This window comes from Scyliorhinus torazame, chromosome 14 (assembly GCF_047496885.1).
Source record: "Scyliorhinus torazame isolate Kashiwa2021f chromosome 14, sScyTor2.1, whole genome shotgun sequence".
Lineage (NCBI taxonomy): Eukaryota > Metazoa > Chordata > Chondrichthyes > Carcharhiniformes > Scyliorhinidae > Scyliorhinus > Scyliorhinus torazame.
In genome coordinates, this window is record NC_092720.1 from 52,722,345 (window position 1) to 52,743,933 (window position 21,589).

General features: G+C 46.7%; 1 protein-coding gene across 1 annotated transcript in view; it reads right to left on the bottom strand.

The window, feature by feature from the left end:
- Positions 1-21,589, bottom strand: part of ccdc39 (coiled-coil domain 39 molecular ruler complex subunit) — a 238,313-nt gene that overhangs the window by 144,633 nt on the left and 72,091 nt on the right. Inside the window, exon 10 of the mRNA XM_072474203.1 lies at positions 19,869-20,063. Coding sequence (XP_072330304.1) covers positions 19,869-20,063 — 195 coding nt within the window. The remainder of the gene's footprint in view (positions 1-19,868; positions 20,064-21,589) is intronic.

Here is a 21,589-nt window from a genome sequence, read left to right on the forward strand (position 1 = left end):
CTCCCCGGCGCCAGCTGGAGCCAACACAAAAGAGGTTCACGAACACTTCAAGACCGCCCATCGATCAGGGAACTGCTCCAGTATTGGAGAAATCCAACCAAGCGATTGGAACGAACTCCAATCACCTAGAGCCAGTACAGGGACCGCACCAAAAGGCGGGAAACCCCTGGGGACTATAAAAGTTAAGCCCCAAGTTCAAATCGCTCTCCTTGACCGGGTCACTCAGCAACACGAAGCAACCCCTGAGGGTGAACGGTCCAAGCTGCCGCATCCCTGAAGTAAGTCTCAAGTCAACGCTTGCTACGAGATAGGCGCTCCTAGCTACCAATCCATACCGGCTTTGAATCCCGTAGTTGCAGATTCCGAACGAAAGGCCGTTTGTTCCCCTGACCTGGTGGGCCAGTCCGAAGTTAAGTATAGGTCTGTTAGTTGTAGAAGTAGCTTAGACGTAGAATTTGTGCATGAGTAGCGATTACTGTGTATAATAAATGTGCTTTGATTTGAATCTTACTAATTGGTGTGTTAAGTTATTGATCATTACTTGAACTTGAACCTCGTGGCGGTATCATAAAGATACCTGGTGACTCGAGAGCAAAGGTTATAAAACAGAGCCAATTGAACCAACCTAAAGTTAGCAACAGTGCGCACCCCTGAAAATTTATGTGGATGGCTCCTACACAGTTTTGAATGGAAAGAGAATCACCATTTGCGGAATTCATGAGAGGACGCGCAGGGATGCGCCCTTGAAGAGATTTCATTAAAGTTGCCAGGACATCTAGGCTCGCAGGCAGCAGAACTGGCAGCCATAGCTTACATTGTTGATCACCCTGACTCGTTTCCGATCCCAGCGGACATATATTCGGACAGTTTATGTGTCTGCAATAGTTTAACAGAATTCCTCCCCCTGTGGGAAACTAGAGGATTTGTTTCCGCAGACGGAAAGCCCCTATCCTTAGCCCCATTACTCCGGCATATCCTAGAGACAGCTAAAGATAGGAAATATGGTATCATTAAGGTTCGCAGTCATCACCGTTCTTCCCCTCCCCCCCCCTGTAACGTTAAAGCAGACGCCCTAGCGAAGGCAGGTTCCAGACATGGTTACTTTTGGAACCCCCCCGAAAGCGCCCCAGTACACGCGGTTCAGGTCTCACAGACCAACATTCAGGATCTAGCGAAAGCCCAAAAGGAAGATGAAAAGCTCAGGGAAGTTTTAAAAGGAACCTTCCCAGCCCCGTACGATAAGTTTAAGAATGCAATAACCACACATGACGGTGTGATTTTGAAAGAAGGCATTTATGTAGTTCCCAGCCAGGACAGGAACCAGATTATTTGTCAGTTCCATGACAATCATGGACACCAAGACATTGAACTCACCCTAACCCACCTCAGACCTCTCTGCTGGTGGACTGATTTAAAAGCCGATGTAACCCATTACATTGAAAATTGCTTGATCTGTGCCCAGAACAATCCGGACAGATATGCAGGAAAGGCTCAGCTTAGTCACACCCGCCCCTTTAATGGCCCCTGGACGAATTTGCAGATAGATTATATAGGACCCCTACCCCCCTGCAGAAATGGTTTTAAGTATGTATTGGTGGTCATCGACACCTTCACAAAATGGGTGGAAGCTTTTCCATCCAGAACGAATACGGCCAAAACGACAGATAAAATCCTAACACAACACATCTACACAAGATGGGGCCTCCCACGCAGTACAGAGTCCGATCAAGGCTGCCATTTTGCAGGACGAGTAATGAAGAACGTCCTCACAATTTTCGGAATTAGGCAGAAGTTTCACATAGCATACCATCGCCAGTCAAGCGGCATTGTAGAGAGGATGAACAGAACTCTAAAAGCCACTCTCAGGAAAATGGTGCAACAGATAACAGCACCTGGGATTCAGTTCTCCCATTTGCTTTAATGTTCTTACGAAACACGGTATCCACGTCCACATGATACACCCCCCACACCCTCATGACCGGACGCCCCATGAAAGGGACAGAGTATTTATTAGGACTGGATTTGGCTAACCCCGCAGTCACCGCCCTCACGCATGAAAATGCTGTACAGCAGCTTATTGAGAATATAAAGGCAGCCCAGCTCGCAGCAGCTTTGAGACTTGGGACCAGGAGGAAACAAAGCAAAGCTAGTTTCGATAAAACGGTACACGCCACCGAGTTTGTAGTAGGGCAGCAAGTGATGCTTTCCCTATACAACCCCAGTTCATTCCTTTCCCCCAAATTTTCCGGACCGTACTCCATTTCAGATAAAGTCAGCCCCTCGGTATACAAGATCACATATCCCAACGGCAAGTCTGCGTGGTTTGTTTTCACATAAACCAGCTTAATGTTTATGGCTCGCAGAACAACCATGCACACCACATCTCGCTCGCAGCAGCAGACGAGCACGTCCCGCCCACAGATGATATATTCCTACCCTCCCCCAGCCAGTCCAGCCCGTCCTCAGACACTTATCAACTCCACCCCCAGAGGCACGACTCCGCCTCTCCCTTCCTTCAATCAGCAGCGACAGCGACAGTGATAGCAATAGCAATGACGACAGCCACAGCACACCACGTTATGATTACATCCCTGCACCAGGCCCCACTCCCAGCGATTCCGAGCATGATTCCAGTGACCCCTTCGAAATCACGTATATCAAAGCCCCTGACCCAGATCCACCGCCCGACGATTATGGATTAAAACCTAGTAGCTCCAACCTCGACACACGATTCTGGCACCGAGACAATTCGTTCAGGCTCATCCGGAATGATGAGATGGACCCCAATTCACCCCAAGCAGCTTTAGCCAAACTACTCCAGTCAAGAGTATGGCAGCCAGGAGATGATGATGACATAGAGTCTGACTCCCACCAAACGAATCCCTTTGCTGAATCCCTGTTCGTTATTGAGCAATGAGGTGTCCACATGATGGTAAAAAGGAACCGATGGAGAGATACGGTGTCCTTTCTGATGGAACCTGCACCATGTTTGTCATATGTTTGTTCATTTAATGTACATGCTAAATGTTGTTTGTGAATTTAAAAGTTTTCATGGCCACCACTCTCTTAATACCCACTGGCAATTAATGGAACAAGTTTGTTGACAGATAACCGTTCAGAGGAACTAGTTTGTCGGCAGACAACCAATCATCTCCTGATTTGCAGGTAATCACGAGAGGCAGCCCCCACGACGACCACATATTCGTTCCGCTCTTGCCGGTCGCTCAGGCAGTGGAGAAACGGCACTGGTCCCCGCCCTGCCTGAGGACCCCCTCTGGTCAGCTACGCTCGGGTAGAGCACAAACGGCACTGATCACCGTCCTACCCGGAGATTCCACCCATTCTTACTCGCTGTGGCCCATACGCACCCCATTTTTGCACTTTTAGTTTAAAACCTTTTTGTTTGTTTCTGGCGACCCTTAGGTTGCTTCCGTATGCTATTTACATCCTCAAACACTAGGATGGTAGATCGCACAGGCTGCGAGGCGGCTCACACTGTGTCAGTATTTTTCTCGGATGTCTTGTCCAAATGATCTGTTTTTTTTTTAAATGAGGGAGTCACAGATGGTGACCAATTATAATGGGTAATTGGCAACAAAGGACAGACAGACAGACATACGAGATCTTAAGCAAGATAATAACAGATATTATGCTTGTGTCCACAGAACTCCGGAACCTCGGGAACCCCAGAGGAAGAAACAGACCGACAAAGGAACGATAGAACAAAAAGAACAAAGAACAAAGAAATGTACAGCACAGGAACAGGCCCTTCAGCCCTCCAAGCCCGTGCCGACCATGCTGCCCGACTAAACTACAATCTTCTACACTTCCTGGGTCCGTATCCCTCTATTCCCATCCAAAATGTATTTGTCAAGATGTCCCTTAAATGTCACTATCGTCCCTGCTTCCACCACCTCCTCCGGTAGCGAGTTCCAGGCACCCACTACCCTCTGTGTAAAAAACTTGCCTCATACATCTACTCTAAACCTTGCCCCTCTCACCTTAAACCTATGCCCCCTAGTAATTGACTCCTCTACCCTGGGGAAAAGTCTCTAACGATCCACTCTGTCTATGCCCCTCATAATTTTGTAGACCTCTATCAGGTCGCCCCTAAACCTCTGTCGTTCCAGTGAGAACAAACCGAGTTTATTCAACCGCTCCTCATAGCTAATGCCCTCCATACCAGGCAACATTCTGGTAAATCTCTTCTGCACCCTCTCTAAAGCCTCCACATCCTTCTGGTAGTGTGGCGACCAGAATTGAACACTATACTCCAAGTGTGGCCTAACTAATGTTCTATACAGCTGCAACATGACTTGCCAATTCTTATACTCAATGCCCCGGCCAATGAAGGCAAGCATGCCGTATGCCTTCTTGACTACCTTCGCCACCTGTGTTGCCCCTTTCAGTGACCTGTGGACCTGTACTCCTAGATCTCTCTGACTTTCAATAATCTTGAGGGTTCTACCATTCACTGTATATTCCCTACCTGCATTAGACCTTCCAAAATGCATTACCTCACATTTGTCCGGATTAAACTCCATCTGCCATCTCTCCGCCCAAGTCTCCAAACAATCTAAATCCTGCTGTATCCTCTGACAGTCCTCATCGCTATCCGCAATTCCACTAACCTTTGTGTCGTCTGCAAACTCACTAATCAGACCAGTTACATTTTCCTCCAAATCAGTTATATATACTACAAACAGCAAAGGTCCCAGCACTGATCCCTGTGGAACACTACTGGTCACAGCCCTCCAATTAGACAAGCATCCTTCCATTGCTACTCTCTGCCTTCTATGACCTAGCCAGTTCTGTATCCACCTTGCCAGCTCACCCCTGATCCCGTGTGACTTCACCTTTTGTACTGGTCTACCATGAGGGACCTTGTCAAAGGCCTTACTGAAGTCCATATAGACAACATCCACTGCCCTACCTGCATCAATCATCTTTGTGACCTCCTCGAAAAACTCTATCAAGTTAGTGAGACACGACCTCCCCTTCACAAAACCATGCTGCCTCTCACTAATACGTCCATTTGCTTCCAAATGGGAGTAGATCCTGTCTCGAAGAATTCTCTCCAGTCATTTCCCTACCACTGAAGTAAGGCTCACCGGCCTGTAGTTCCCTGGATTATCCTTGCTACCCTTCTTAAACAGAGGAACAACATTGGCTATTCTCCAGTCCTCCGGGACATCACCTGAAGACAGTGAGGATCCAAAGATTTCTGTCAAGGCCTCAGCAATTTCCTCTCCAGCCTCCTTCAGTATTCTGGGGTACAGCCCTGGGGACATATCTACCTTAATATTTTTTAAGACGCCCAACACCTCGTCTTTTTGGATCTCAATGTGACCCAGGCTATCTACACACCCTTCTCCAGACTCAACATCTACTAATTCCTTCTCTTTGGTGAATACTGATGCAAAGTATTCATTTAGTACCTCACCCATTTCCTCTGGCTCCACACATAGATTCCCTTGCTTATCCTTCAGTGGGCCAACCCTTTCCCTGGCTACCTCCTTGTTTTTTATGTACGTGTAAAAAGCCTTGGGATTTTCCTTAACCCTATTTGCCAATGACTTTCCGTGACCCCTTCTAGCCCTCCTGACTCCTTGCTTAAGTTCCTTCCTACTTTCCTTATTTTCCACACAGGCTTCGTCTCTCCCCAGCCTTTTAGCCCTGACAAATGCCTCCTTTTTCTTTTTGACGAGGCCTACAATATCTTTCGTTATCCAAGGTTCCCGAAAATTGCTGTATTTATCCTTCTTCCTCGCAGGAACATGCCGGTCCTGAATTCCTTTCAACTGACACTTGAAAGCCTCCCACATGTCAGATGTTGATTTGCCCTCAAACATCCGCCCCCAATCTAGGTTCTTCAGTTCCCGCCTAATATTGTTATAATTAGCCTTCCCCCAATTCAGCACATTCACCCTAGGACCACTCTTATCCTTGTCCACCAGCACTTTAAAACTTACTGAATTGTGGTCACTGTTCCCGAAATGCTCCCCTACTGAAACTTCTACCATCTGGCCGGGCTCATTCCCCAATACCAGGTCAGTACCGCCCCTTCCCTAGTTGGACTGTCTACATATTGTTTTAAGAAGCCCTCCTGGATGCTGCTTACAAACTCTGCCCCATCTAAGCCCCTGGCACAAAGTGAGTCCCAGTCAATATTGGGGAAATTGAAGTCTCCCATCACCACAACCCTGTTGTTTTTACTCTTTTCCAAAATCTGTCTACTTATCTGCTCCTCTATCTCCCACTGGCTGTTGGGAGGCCTGTAGTAAACCCCCAACATTGTGACTGCACCCTTCTTATTCCTGATCTCTACCCATATAGCCTCACCTGGAACTTAGCGGAATCCCTTCAGTGGCGCGCGGACGCTACCCCCCTGACACCTACCACACGGGCCGTGAATGATCCCCACCCCTGCCATACACTGTACCCCGAGATAGTTAGCCCCGAGATAGTTACCGACACCCCGACCTGGTGTGACAAGTTTATCACCTGGTATTCACTATCTTACATCATAGAAGCACTCTTAGTACTGGGGATACTCTGCAGTGTCGTGCAGACACTTAGACTCAGAAAATGGCGGAGGAGAGCCTCCCGCAACCGCACTCCGGTATACACATTTAGATCCCCTATCTTCGGACTCCAACAAACCCCCCAACCCCTTTTAGTGAATTAAAGTGCATCCGGTTATTTTGTGTGTTTTGTTCGTTTAATAAAGAAATGTAAACCTCTGTGCTTGACTGCCCAGCCAGAGAGACTTGTGTTGCTGCAATTTGTACAGTTTAAAATATTGTAGATTATTATTGATTGTTTAAGTGAGGATAGTTTATTTAGGGTAGTTAGAGGTTCCAGTTTTTATTTTGTAATGCGTGCCTGAATGTCATAGCACCCCGTAGAGTTTATAATGATGTATGTATATAAAATAATTTATGTAAAGGTTGCAATTCATAGGATAGGGCAGTGAAGAGCCTATGAAGTGCTTACGGGTGCCCAACTTGTGAGGAAAACTAAGACGACGCAGTTATTTGATCCTTCACGCTTCGCGTTGAGGATCACAAGGAGGGTGTGTAGCCATCTGGGATGGCCACCTCCCGATTACAAAATGGACGCTTTGCAAAGATTGCAGGGAAAATGGACAATGCTGAGAAAACAAGCAGGTTCAGAGCTTGTCTGTATATTGGAGCCGTCGCTCCCAGACAAGACCAAACCTGTAGGTCCATTAGCATACTAATGGCCCATCTCCGGGAACAAAAGAGTAACATTTGAGTAACCGATACTAAGGCAGACACCCCGGCACCAGAGGAGACCGAAACAAAGCAGGCCAACGGCCACCTAGGACACGCCCACCCATCAGGGCACCCACCTCTTTATTGGATGAAATCAATAGGAATGATCAAGAAATGGCCCAATTGATTGGGGCCAAGTTCAAGGCCCGCCCAAAAGAGCGCAAAGCCCCTGTGTGTATAAGAAGGCCCCGAGAGAGAATCGCTCTCTTGGACTTGGCTCTCACAGCGGAGAGACCGGTCCACCAGCTGCACCAGAAGCAAGTAAGTCCAAGGTCAACGCTCACTCCCAGACGGACGACCGTAGCAGTTTCCCCTTCACCACTTCGACCCCAGCAGCCTCAGATCCGAACAACGGCCATTGTTCCTCTGACTGAGTGGGCGCCCGAAGCTAAGTATAGGCTTTAGCAGTAGTGATAGTTTAGTCTGTAGAGTAGTTGTGCATGAGTAGATTTAACTGTGTGTGTAAATAGATAAGCACTGACTTTGAACTAACTAACTGGTGTACCGAGTCTTTGATCAGTATTTGGTTTTGAACCTTATGGCGTTATCGAAAGATACCAGGTGACTCTAGAGCAAACGTAATTAGAATTAAGGAAGGCGACCATATTGACCGCCATATTCAGAGCCAACCAAAGAGAGCACAATGTGAAGTTATGCATTTTGGTAGGACAAATATTCAGGAGCTGAATATTATTTAAATGGAGAAAGACTGCAGAAAACTGCAACACAGAGGGATTAGGGAGTACTTGTGCTTAAAACACGAAAGGCTAGTATGCAAGTTCAGCAAATAATTGGGAAGACTAATGGAATGTTGCTCTTTATTTCAAAGGGAATGAAATATAAAAATAGGATGGCCTTGCTAAAACTATACAAGGCACTAGTTAGACCACACCTGGAATGCTGTGAACAGTTTTGGTCCCTTTATCTAAAGAAAAATATACTGGTATTGGAAGCAATCCAGAGACGGTTTACGAGGTTGATCCGGGGTATAGACGGATTGTCTTATAATAGGAGGTTGAGTAGATCGGGCCTGTACTCATTGGAGTTCAGAAGAATGAGAGGTGACCTTATCGAGACACATAGGATTCTCAGGGGGCTTGACAGGAAAGGTGCTGAGAGGATATTTCTCCTTGTGGGTGAGTCAAGGACCAGAGGGCAGAATCTCAGAGTAGGGGTTCGCCACTTAAGACCGAGATGAGGAGGAATTTCTTCTCTTAGAGGGTAGTAAATCTGTGGGATTCCTTCCAAAGAAAGCAATAGAAGCTGGGTCGTTAAGTATTTTCAAGGCTGAGACAAACAGATTTTAAATCAGCAAAGGAATCAAGGAGGAGCTTCTGCCCCCTGATGCACATTTTTCACTCCTTGGTCAGTTCTGTATCCATCTTGCCAGCTCACCTCTGATCCCATGTGACTTTACCTTCTGTACCAGTCTGCCATGAGAGACCTTGTCAAAGGCCTTCTGAAGTCCGTGTAGACAATATCTACTGCCCTAACTTCATCAATCATCTTTGTCACTTCCTCGAAAAATTAGATCAAATTAGTGAGACACATCCTCCCCTTCTCAAAACCATGTTGCCTCTCGCTCATACATCCACTTGCCTCCAAAAGGAAGTAAATCCTGTCCTGAAGAATCCTTTCCAATAATTTCCCTATCATTGACGTAAGGTTCACTGGCCTGTAATTTCCTGGATTATCCTTGCTACTCTTCTTAAACAAACTCTATTCCCTTTAAAATAAAGGCCAACATTCCATTTGCCTTCCCAATTACCTCCTGAACTTGCATGGTAGCTTTTTGTGATTTGTGCACAAGGACCCTCAAATACGTCTGTGCTGCAGTTTTCTGCAGTCTTTCTCCAGGTTCACGTCCAGGAAGTGCCAGCATGAATCATTACTGGTTTTCAAAAATCAACAAGCAGTCGAGATGATCACGCACTCTCAAACTGAATGCTAAATTCCAGCATGTTGTGGTCATTGTTTCCAAGGGGATCTTTTAACCTGAAAATTTTCATTAAACCTGCCTCATTACACAGTCCGAGATCTAAAATAGACTGATCCCTGGTTGGATGACGAGTGGATGACGAGAACCTTGGATGACGAGTGATATTGTAGGCCTCGTCAAAAAGAAAAAGGAGGCATTTGTCAGGGCTAAAAGGCTGGGAACAGACGAAGCCTGTGTGGCATATAAGGAAAGTAGGAAGGAACTTAAGCAAGGAGTCAGGAGGGCTAGAAGGGGTCATGAAAAGGCATTGGCAAATAGGGTTAAGGAAAATCCCAAGGCTTTTTACACTTACATTAAAAGTAAGAGGGTAGCCAGGGAAAGGGTTGGCCCACTGAAGGATAGGCAAGGGAATCTATGTGTGGAGCCAGAGGAAATGGGCGAGGTACTAAATGAATACTTTGCATCAGTATTCACCAAAGAGAAGGAATTGGTAGATGTTGAGTCTGGAGAAGGGGGTGTAGATAGCCTGGGTCACATTGTGATCCAAAAAGACGAGGTGTTGGGTGTCTTAAAAAATATTAAGGTAGATAAGTCCCCAGGGCCGGATGGGATCTACCCCAGAATACTGAAGGAGGCTGGAGAGGAAATTGCTGAGGCCTTGACAGAAATCTTTGGATCCTCGCTGTCTTCAGGGGATGTCCCGGAGGACTGGAGAATAGCCAATGTTGTTCCTCTGTTTAAGAAGGGTGGCAGGGATAATCCCGGGAACTACAGGCCGGTGAGCCTTACTTCAGTGGTAGGGAAATTACTGGAGAGAATTCTTCGAGACAGGATCTACTCCCATTTGGAAGCAAATGGACGTATTAGTGAGAGGCAGCACGGTTTTGTGAAGGGGAGGTCGTGTCTCACTAACTTGATAGAGTTTTTCGAGGAGGTCACTAAGATGATTGATGCAGGTAGGGCAGTAGATGTTGTCTATATGGACTTCAGTAAGGCCTTTGACAAGGTCCCTCATGGTAGACTAGTACAAAAGGTGAAGTCACACGGGATCAGGGGTGAACTGGCAAGGTGGATACAGAACTGGCTAGGCCATAGAAGGCAGAGGGTAGCAATGGAGGGATGCTTTTCTAATTGGAGGGCTGTGACCAGTGGTGTTCCACAGGGATCAGTGCTGGGACCTTTGCTCTTTGTAGTATATATAAATGATTTGGAGGAAAATGTAACTGGTCTGATTAGTAAGTTTGCAGACGACACAAAGGTTGGTGGAATTGCGGATAGCGATGAGGACTGTCTGAGGATACAGCAGGATTTAGATTGTCTGGAGACTTGGGCGGAGAGATGGCAGATGGAGTTTAACCTGGACAAATGTGAGGTAATGCATTTTGGAAGGGCTAATGCAGGTAGGGAATATACAGTGAATGGTAGAACCCTCAAGAGTATTGAAAGTCAAAGAGATCTAGGAGTACAGGTCCACAGATCACTGAAAGGGGCTACACAGGTGGAGAAGGTAGTCAAGAAGGCATACGGCATGCTTGCCTTCATTGGCCGGGGCATTGAGTATAAGAATTGGCAAGTCATGTTGCAGCTGTATAGAACCTTAGTTAGGCCACACTTGGAGTATAGTGTTCAATTCTGGTCGCCACACTACCAGAAGGATGTGGAGGCTTTAGAGAGGGTGCAGAAGAGATTTACCAGAATGTTGCCTGGTATGGAGGGCATAAGCTATGAGGAGCGATTGAATAAACTCGGTTTGTTCTCACTGGAACGAAGGAGGTTGAGGGGCGACCTGATAGAGGTATACAAAATTATGAGGGGCATAGACAGAGTGGATAGTCAGAGGCTTTTCCCCAGGGTAGAGGGGTCAATTACTAGGGGGCATAGGTTTAAGGTGAGAGGGGCAAAGTTTAGAGTAGATGTACGAGGCAAGTTTTTTACGCAGAGGGTAGTGGGTGCCTGGAACTCACTACCGGAGGTGGTAGTGGAGGCAGGGACGATAGGGACATTTAAGGGGCATCTTGACAAATATATGAATAGGATGGGAATAGAAGGATACGGACCCAGGAAGTGTAGAAGATTGTAGTTTAGTCGGGCAGTATGGTCGGCACGGGCTTGGAGGGCCGAAGGGCCTGTTCCTGTGCTGTACATTTCTTTGTTCTTTGTTTGGATCCACAACATATTGGGCGCGATTCCCCACTCCCACGCCGGTTGGGAGAATCGCCTGGGCCGCCGAAATTTCCTGGGACGCCGGGTCGACGCCCTCCCGCGATTCTCCCAAGCGGCAGGAACGGCCCGGTCGAGTTTCGCGGGCCGCAGGCCGGAGAATCGCCGGAGATACCCAAAATGGCGATTCTCCGGCACCCCCGCTATTCTGAGGCCCAGATGGGCCGAGTGGCCAGGCCAAAACGGCGGGTTCCCCCCAGCGCCGTCCACACCTGGTCGCTACAGTCGTGGGCGGTGCGTGAACGCTGGGGGGGGGGCGGCCTGTGGGGGGGCTAGGGGGGATCCTGCACCGGGCTTCACCTGGAACGTGGGGTGGCCCGCGATCGGTGCCCACCGATCGTCGGGCCGTCCTCTCTGAAGGAGGACCGCCTTCCTTCCGCGGCCCCGCAAGATCCGTCCCCCGTCTTCTTGCGGGGCGGATTTGGACAGGACGGCAACCACGCATGCGCGGGTTGGCGCCGGCCAACCCGCGCATGCGCGGATGACGTCCATTATGCGGCGCTGGCCGCGTCATCTATGCGGCGCCGCTTTTACGCGGGCGACAAGGCCTGGCGCGGGTAGATGACGCGGCCCTGATACTGGCCCATTGTCAGGGCCTGAATCGGTCGGGAGCGGGGCCGTTCTGCGCCGTCGTGAACCTCGACGGCGTTCACGACGGCGCGGCCACTTCGGCGTGGGAGTGGAGAATCCCGCCCATTGTTCTAGGAAGCTGTCCCGAATACACTGTGAATTCTTCCTCATGGCCACTCCCGTCAATTTGATTTTCCCAATCCACATGAAGATTAAAGCCACCTATGACTGTCTTTTTTAACATGCCCTCATCATAGAAAGATCACAGCACACAAGGAGGCCATTCGGCCCATCTTGTCCAAGGAGGCCATTCGGCCCATCTTGTCCATGCCAGCCCAAGAACACCCAGGTGCACTTTCTAATCCCACCTTCCAGCACCTGGTCCATAGCCCTGTTTCTTACAGCACTTAAGGTGCAGATGCAGGTACTTATTAAAAGAGTTTAGGGTCTCTGCCTCTACCACCAACTCAGGCAAATGTCCTGATTTATTCTCGATCGTACAATTTTTCTACGTTACAGGGCCTGAAGACTATTCCCACTGGTGCCTTCCGCCTTTGTTATTTCTTACCTCCACCCATATGGATTCCAAATCTTCCAATCCAAGATAATTTCTTGCTCTTGTACTTATTCCATCTCTTACAAAGTTACCTGACTATCTTTCTTTCCGGCCTGTGACAAAAAGTCACATACCCCTGAATATTTAGTTCCCAGCTTTGATCTCCTTGTAGCCACATACCTATAATGGCTTTAAGAACATATCCATTAACCTCAATTTGTGCTATTAATTCATTTATTTTTTGCTGAACACATGCATTTCAGTAAACAGCCATTAATTTTGCCTTTTTACAATTACCTCCCCCTTTGACCCTTTTTGTTAATTTTTTTAAATGTTTGTACACTCTGACTGTCTGTCAATTACCTAAATAGCTGCCTTGAAATTCTGCCATATCCTTTTGCTTTAACAACCTACCTATCCCCTATCCAGAACCATTTGTTCCTCTATTTAGTTTAAAGCCCTCTCCAATTCCCTAGTTATGTGGTTTGCAAGAACATTTTTCCCAGCACAGTTCAGGCCGTCCCAACAGTACAGCTCCCACTTGTCCAAGTACAGACGCCAGCATTCTACAAACTGAAACCCACTTCTCCCACATCAGTCTTTGAGCCATGTATTCATCTCTCTAATTTTGTGGACCCTATGCTAATTTGCACATGGTGCAGATAATAAATCTTAGTGCCTCAAACTCTTTCCTCATTCTACCTATGTTTCTGGTACCGACATGGACCACAATAACGGGATCCTGCCTCGCCCAGTGCACGTTCCTCTCCAACCTGCAGCAGATCTCCTGAACCCTGGCACTGAACAGGCAATACAGCCTTCTAGACTCTGACTCTTTACTGCAGAAGAGAGTGTCAATCCCTCTCACCATACTGTCTCCTACAACCACTACATTCTTATGTGCTCCCCCCAGTTGAATGGCTTCCTGTTTCACTGTGCCATGACCAGTCAGCTCATTCACCCTGCAGCCCCACCCTTATGCAAACAAGCTGCAAGAACCTCAAGCCTGTGAGAAACCTAGAGGCTGATACTCCTGCACCCTGGGTCCCCTTACTTACCTTAGCTACAGTCATACTCCCCTGTCCCTGACCACATTCCAAACCAGAAGATCCTATCCTAAGGGGTGTAACCACCGCCCGAAACCATGTCCAGTTAACTCTCTCCCTTCCTGATGAGTTGCAGTGTCCGCAGCTCAGCCTCCACCTCAATGACACTGAGCCAAAGTTCCTCAAGCTGCAAACACTTATTGCAGACCTGATTGCCCTGGATCACAATGTTACCCAGGAGTTCTCGCATGCTTCAGCCTTGACACATCGGCTATCTTGCCATCGTTAATGTGTTTTAATAATTACTTAATTACTTATTCACTTATTATTGTACTTTTTATGTATTTTATTAAATAATCATAATAATCTTTTATTTATTGTAGGCTTACGTTAACACTGCAATGAAGTTACTGTGAAAAGTCCCTAGTCGCCACATTCCATCGCCTGTTCAGGTACACGGAGGGAGAATTCTGGGGCAGGATTCTCCCCTACCCGGCGGGGCGGGGGGGTCCCGGCCGGATGGAGTGGCGGGAACCACTCCGGCGTCGGGCTGCCCCAAAGGTGCGGAGAAGGCCTTGAGGGGCTAGGCCCGCGCCGGAGTGGTTTCAGCTCCCCCGGCTGGCGTGGAAGGCCTTCGGCGCCACGCCAGCCGGGGCCTAAAGGACTCTGCCGGCCGACGCGAGTCCGCGCATGCGCGGGAGCACCAGCGGCTACTGACGTCATCCCCGTGCATGCGCAGGGGGGGGGTGTCTCTTCCGCGTCGGCCATGGTAAATGCTGTGGCCAAGGCGGAGGGAAAAGAATGCCCCCACGGCACAGGCCCGCCCGCCAACCGGTGGGCCCCGCTCGCGGGCCAGGCCATCGTGGGGGCACCCCCCGGGGCTAGATCGTCCCGCGCCCCCCCCCAGGACCCCAGAGCCTGCCCGCGCCGCCAGGTCCCGCCGGTAAGAGAGGTGGTTTGATCCTCGCCGGCGGGACAGGCATTCCAGCAGCGGGGCTTCGGCCCATCGCGGGCCGGAGAATCGCCAGGGGGGGCCCGCCGACTGGCGTGGCACAATTCCCGCCACCGACGAATATCCGGTGCCGGAGAATTTAGCTACCGGCGGGGGCGGGATTCACGCCAGCCCCCGGCGATTCTCCGACCCGGCGGGGGGGTCGGAGAATCCCACCCCAGATGTTCAAATTACCTAACAGCTCGTCTTTCGGGATGTGTGAGAGGAAACCGGAGCACCCGAAGGAAACCCACGTAGACACAAGGAGAACGTGCAGACTCCGCACAGACAGTGACCCAAGCCGGGAACCGAACCTGAGACCCAGGTGCTATGAAGCAACAGTGCTAACCACTGTGCTACCGTATGATTTTAAACCATGGGAATGGAATAAACCTTAAATACTTATTAGATACTCACCAGATACTTAACAAACAGCTAGCTTCTTCTCCAACCAATCAAATTGCTTCTTTGCTGTGATGCACTATTTGTTTTCTTGGGCTGTTTTCAATCTCCCCATTGCCTCTCCACTCGTGCTTTTTCCAATCACCCGACTGCTCCCCCTTTTGCGCTGTTTACAATCCCACAACTTCCTCTTCACTCGTGCTTTTTTCAATCTCCTGCCAGTCTCTCCTCTTGCACAGTTTTCAATCTCCCAACTGCCTCTGCTGCATCACATGACCCTTTGAACAAATTTCCCAATTTTACGCTCTGTCCTAGCTCTGAATTCACGTATTTCACTCAGTTCTATCCCATCCTTTGCGATGGTGCAATGCTTTCCCTGTCCTCGATTTGTTCATACGACCTACTTCCTGCTCCTTGAAAACTACTCCGTCCCAATTGTTGACCACTCAAATTCCTTCCTGGGCCCCATGTTAGCTGATATTGTTAATGGCTCTCCTTCTTCAAATCTGACCACCCTCTTCAAATCTACTTCCATCAACCCTCTCCTCACAAAATGTATTCTTGACACTTCTGTACCTGCAAACTATCCCCCCATTTTCAATCCCCCATCCTCTCCAAAGTGCTTGATCATGTTGCAGTCTCTTAAATCCATTACCCATCTTTGCCACAATTCCATATTTGAATCCCTCCAAAAAGGTTTCATTGAAATGTCTATTTTCTTTGAGACTGTAACAAGCTATTTTTTCTCATCCTTTTTGATCTATCTGCAGCTGTTGGCACAGCTGAATTATACCTAGTTTGGCTTAATTCTTATCTATCTATTTCTTATCTGTCTAAAATCATCTGCAATGGCTTCTCTACCCACACTTGTACTGTTACCTCTAGACTATCTCAAGGCTTATCCTTGGCCATCTTCAATTTCTGATCTAAATTCTATACCGGTGATATAATCTGAAAACAGAACATCATGTCCTACATGTACATTGGCGGTGGTCATCTTAATATCACCAGCACGTCCTTGGAGTCCTTCACTGTCCTAGCTTTGTTACACTGCTTATCTGACATCCAATATTGGGTGAAAAGAAAATTCCTTCAACTAAATACTGGGAAGACTAAAGCCATTGACTTTGGTACTCGTCACATGTTTGGTTTCTGGTTCACCTCTTCCATCCCTGGCAACTGTCTTAAACCAAGCAAGAAAGTTTTCAGCCTTGATGTTGGGTTTGACTGCAAGATGAATTTCCGAACACAGACTCACAAGATCACCAAGACTGCCTACTTCCACCTCTTAAGATCGCTCGACTCCGTTCCTGCCTCAACTTAATAAACAATCTGCTGAATAAACACTCACCCAGGCTTTTGTTACTTCTCTACTTGATAATTTCAATGTTCTTCTAGCCACACTATCTCCCATCATCCGCTCTATATAAACTTGCCCTCAGCCAAGAAACTGGTGCCCACATCTTAACTTGCTTTTAATCTCACACATTCATCACCCGTGTGCTTGCTTCCCATGTAACAATGCTTCATTTTAAAGAATCCCTCCCTAACCTTGGCCGTTCCAATCTCTGTAGCTTCTTTCAGCCCTGCAAACCTTTGCAAATGCTATGCTCTTCCAATTCTCACCTCTGGTTTCACTAATTTTAACTGCTCCAACATTGGTGACTGTGCTTTTAGGTGCCTAGGCCCTAGGCTCTGGAATTTCCTAACCTCTTATCCTCTCTCTTCTCTTTTAAGGCGCTACATAAAATCTACCTCTTTTATCAAGCATTTTGCATCTCTGTTCCAATATCTCCTTCTGTGGCTCAGTGTCAAAAATGATTTTATTGATCTTGCTATTTTTAAGCGTTTGGAGAATTTTACTACATTAAATGTCGTTAAGTGTATGCCAGCTGCTGTTGATACAGTACAAAACTGTTCCCATTTTGGCTCCAATTCACAATTTTACTCAAAGTGCTGCAGGAATTGTGATGTGAGAAGTGCAAAAAAAGTCACACTAGCACAGTAGAAAGGTATTCTTTGAAGGTTAGGAATTTGCATATTGCTGGGCAGAGTAATGGGAGCTTTATTCTGCATTTAACCATGTTACATAACTCAATGAACAATACTTGACACAGGCACTGGGTGACCCAGAGAGGAATGCATTCTATTTTAAAGTCCTGACAAGTTCACCATGATAAGCACAACATTCGCCAAGAAATATTACCAACTAAATGGAGCCTATGAAAATGTGACTCATGATGGATCAAATCTTTCGATCTTCTGACCGAGTGTTGCAGACTGGCACATTACAAATCCCAGGACTACATGCTGAGGGATGCACTGAAGCTTGAGGCAGCCGCCGCAGAGGCGCAATGGGGAAGGTGCTGCCTAAAACCTTTCAGCCACTGTGAACCGAGGGAGAGGGGAATTTTACAGAATCCCCTTGGGCTGAATGACTCACATTGAATGTATACAGTGAATATTACACCTCAAGGTAGCTTTACTTGTCCAGTGTGAATGTTAATGAATGGGTAATGAATGAATGTTGGTGAATGGGTGTGTAGGCTGGCAGGTTGGTTGAGGTGGCAGGGGTTAGGGTGGCAGGTGTACGGTGGCAGAGGTAAGGTAGAAAGTGGATGGGTGGCAGGTGGGTCGGGGATAGTTATGTTGGGTTGGAAGGTTAGTTTTTTCTGTACTCTTTCATGGGATGTGGCTGTTTATGGCAAAGCGCCAATATTTGTTCTCAATCCCTAATTGCCCTTAAACTGAATGGCTTGTGAGATCATTTCAGAGGACACTTAAGAGTCATCCACAATGCTGCGAGTCTGGAGTCACATAAACACCAGATCAAGTATAGACAGCAGATTTACTTCCCAAAAGGACATTAGTGAACCAGATGGGTTTTTACATGTCAGATGATAGTTCCATGGTCACCATTACTGAACTTTACTCTCTTTAGTGGATAAAACAGCAGGGGCTGTTTAGCACAGGGCTAAATCGCTGGCTTTGAAAGCAGACCAAGGCAGGCCAGCAGCACAGTTCGATTCCCGTAACAGCCTCCCCGAACAGGCGCCGGAATGTGGCAACTAGGGGCTTTTCACAGTAACTTCATTTGAAGCCTACTTGTGACAATAAGCGATTTTCATTTTCATTTCATTTAATTTATCATTTCAAATTTATTGATTGCATTTTAAATTCCACCAGTTGCCATGATGAGAGTTGTCCCCCAGAGCTTTAACTTGGGCCTCTGAATTACTAGTCCAATGGCACTACCTCTGTACCACCATGGGGGTTAGTCAGGTCAGATCAGGATAGGTAATCGAGTGATGGGGGCTAGTCAGGTCAGATCAAAGGGTGGTAGGGTAGTTATGTTAGGTCAGGGGTTAGTTAGGTTGTGGGGGCTAGTAGGGTTCGATCATGGGGGTAGTCGTGGGTTCGGTGAGGTCAGTGTGGGTGATTGAGGGAACAGTTGTGTAGTTACTTGGGTGTTAAACTAGGATTTTTCTTTCCAACATTTCTTGGACAACTATTCTGCTAAGTACCATGGAACTGTCCAAAGTCTCAGAGTTGAAGACTTTTTCAGGGGATCCCGTTGAGCAAGGCAATTGCCCACCCAGCAGATCAAACTTCCCAGGCAATTCTCACAGTATCAGTGCATCAAGACTTCGGTGGACCCAAGGCACATCTTGGGTCATGCGTCCGGTCTCTGGCGATCTGGAGACTGGAAGATCTGGGTCAATATATTATTTTTGAAACTCAGTGCTTAAAACCAAGACTTCGGATTTATGAACAAATTTGATATTTTTTCAAACAGATATTGGAGTTTATTTTGGTGAAAACAATAGAGGTAGATTATTTTTATATTCTGACAATATAGGACCCCTCCCACCACTAAACTGAAAAGCCACACAGCTTTTCTTATGCTGGACGCAACTTAAATTGTTTACAATTGAGACTTTGGCCCCCATTAAGAAGGAAGACCTGCCTTAGAGGACTGCTGGCCAATTTGATTAGTTGGCAGATCTGTCATCCCAGTAGCACCAAGTTCAAGTGATGCCGGGACAATAGGCAGTCCCAATGAAGAAGAGGTTGTGGAGTTGGACACAAGTAAGTCTGGGTATTAGCCGGGTCTGGCTGGAAGACCCCAGCTAAGGGGTAAGAAGGTTGGTGGCTGAGTTTGAGAGGCTAAAGGGGGGGGCAGCCATTAGCTCCAGGGCTCTCTAAAAGGATGTCCTTCCACTTATTGCCCAACAGCAGCCTGTGCAGTGAAAGCTGCTGGGTTACCAACTTGGCCTTCCCCTGCAGTGGATAAAATAGGGCCTGATGCCTCTCCCGCCCACAATAAAATGGGACACTTGTCGGGGGTGAGGCTAATTATTGTATTTATGCGCCTCAGGCCTTCAAATACAGTGGGGTGGGGTGGCTGCTAAAATTCAGTCCATGGTTCCAGCCATGGTTTACAGGAGATATAAACTATTACACATCAGGCACAATTGTAATGTATCGTATTGTGTAAAATTAATTGTAGCATTCCATTAGTACATGTTCTCTTGCTGGTTATTTTTGACTGTCACCTACTTGCACAATAAAATAATTTATGATGCATGTAGTTTAGTTTTGAATACTAATTGGTATCTAATATAATTTTCAATTGCAGGCCTTTCCAACTACAATAGAAGTGTTTTATTTAATTCCAAATCATTATGTAGGACTATTTGTCTAATGCTGTAAATGGAGTTTTTTAAATGTTTGTAACAAATACAATTACTTGCAAATTGTTACATGGAAGCAGTTGTAATGTAACATCTTGTAGTAATATTTGTTACTCGCCAAGCAACATAGATAACAATATTCCTGTTTTTACCTGACTGTAAATTACTTCTTGTTGCTTGATACTTTCATGGTCAAGTTTGTCAATTCGACTGCTGAGGTTGCGAAGTGTTGTCTTATTTCCTGATATTTGGTTTGCAACTGTTCTCACCGTACCATTCAAGGAATATAATTCCTCACTCTTCTTAAATTTCTGGTCTTTGAGATACTTCATCTGATCCTCAAGTTCCTATTAGTCAAAAAATAAACGATTGATATAAAATAACAGATGTTATCTATTGACATTTGCAGAATTACTTACTGAACTACCCAAATATAATCAGTCTCAAACATTATGTTGGATTTTAAATGTGATTGACTCAATGCCTTTTGATGTGACCAGTCATGTTACTCAGTTGCAATTGCTGGAATGTAAGAATGCAGCCCACCACCACCATGTTAGAGTAATTAAAAATTGGTGACATTTATGAATTTGAGAATAAATAATATTTCATGCTAGCCTAATCTGATTATGAATTTCAGCTTCGATTTTCTTCTCACTCTTTAGAAATGGGCCAGATCCCTTTGTTATTCAACTCAATCCAAAGTTCATTTCTGTATATAAATCTCAATGCTCCAGAGCTATGATAACGTCTTTGATTTTACCGCTCCCTCTATAGCGCCTTTCCCATTATCTCCTGAAAATGTTAAACCCAGGAATATTTAATCCTCAATTCTGCCATATTTCAGTTTTCTATTGTTGTTGGACCTTAGGCAAAGCTGGGTGTTTAGTGCCTATTGCCTATTGAGGAGGCGGTCATCTTGTGAAGGCGATCATCTCCTTAAGTCACTGCAATTCTTAGTAGGGAATTCAAAGTTTTGACCCAGCCACGATATGGAAGCGGTGGCATATTTCCAAATCAAATTGCTGTGTAACTTGGATGGGAATTTACAGTGATGGGAATCCCATGATATTCCTACCCTTGTCCTTGGTAATAGAGATTACGTGAAATGTGGGTTCTGTCAAATTAACCACACTGCTGTGCATCTTGTAGCTCATTCGTACTGCAGCCACTATGTGCCAGCGGCGAAGGTAGTGGACAGTGAAGCTTGTGGCCCAAGTACCAATTAAGTGAACTTAACGTCTTGAATGTATTGAGTTTCCTAAATATTGTTGGAGTTGCACCCATCCAGGTGAGAAGTGAGTATTCTATCACATTTTAACCTTACGGTTGGGGAGTGGCTTTGAGGGGTCAGGATGTGTCACTAATTATGGAGCATCTCGTCTCAGTACTGATATCCATGGTAATGATATGGCTATCCCAATAGGTTTCTAAACAAGGTGACCCGCAGGATGTTAATGGTAGGGAGCAGTTGATGGTAATTTAAGGGAAAGTAGCTAGGCCTTTTCTTGTTGGAGATGGTCATTGTGTTAAATAATCCCAGCCACTTGTAATCTAAACCTAGATGTATTTACAATCCTCCTGTAAGAGGCTTTCCCAATGACTCAGATCTTCTGAGGAGCAGCAATCACCGCCTCATTACAATTCCATTCCTGCGCTTGGGCAATCACTTTTCCACAATTTTTTGAAAAATGTTTAGAGTACCCAATTCTTTTTCCCAATTAAGGGGCAATTTAGCTTGGCCAATTTACCTACCCTGCACATCTTTAGATTGTGGTGGTGAGACCCACACAGACACGGGGAGAATGTGCGAACTCCACATGGTCAGTGACCAGGGGCCGGGATCGAACCTGAGAGCTCAGTGCTGTGAGGC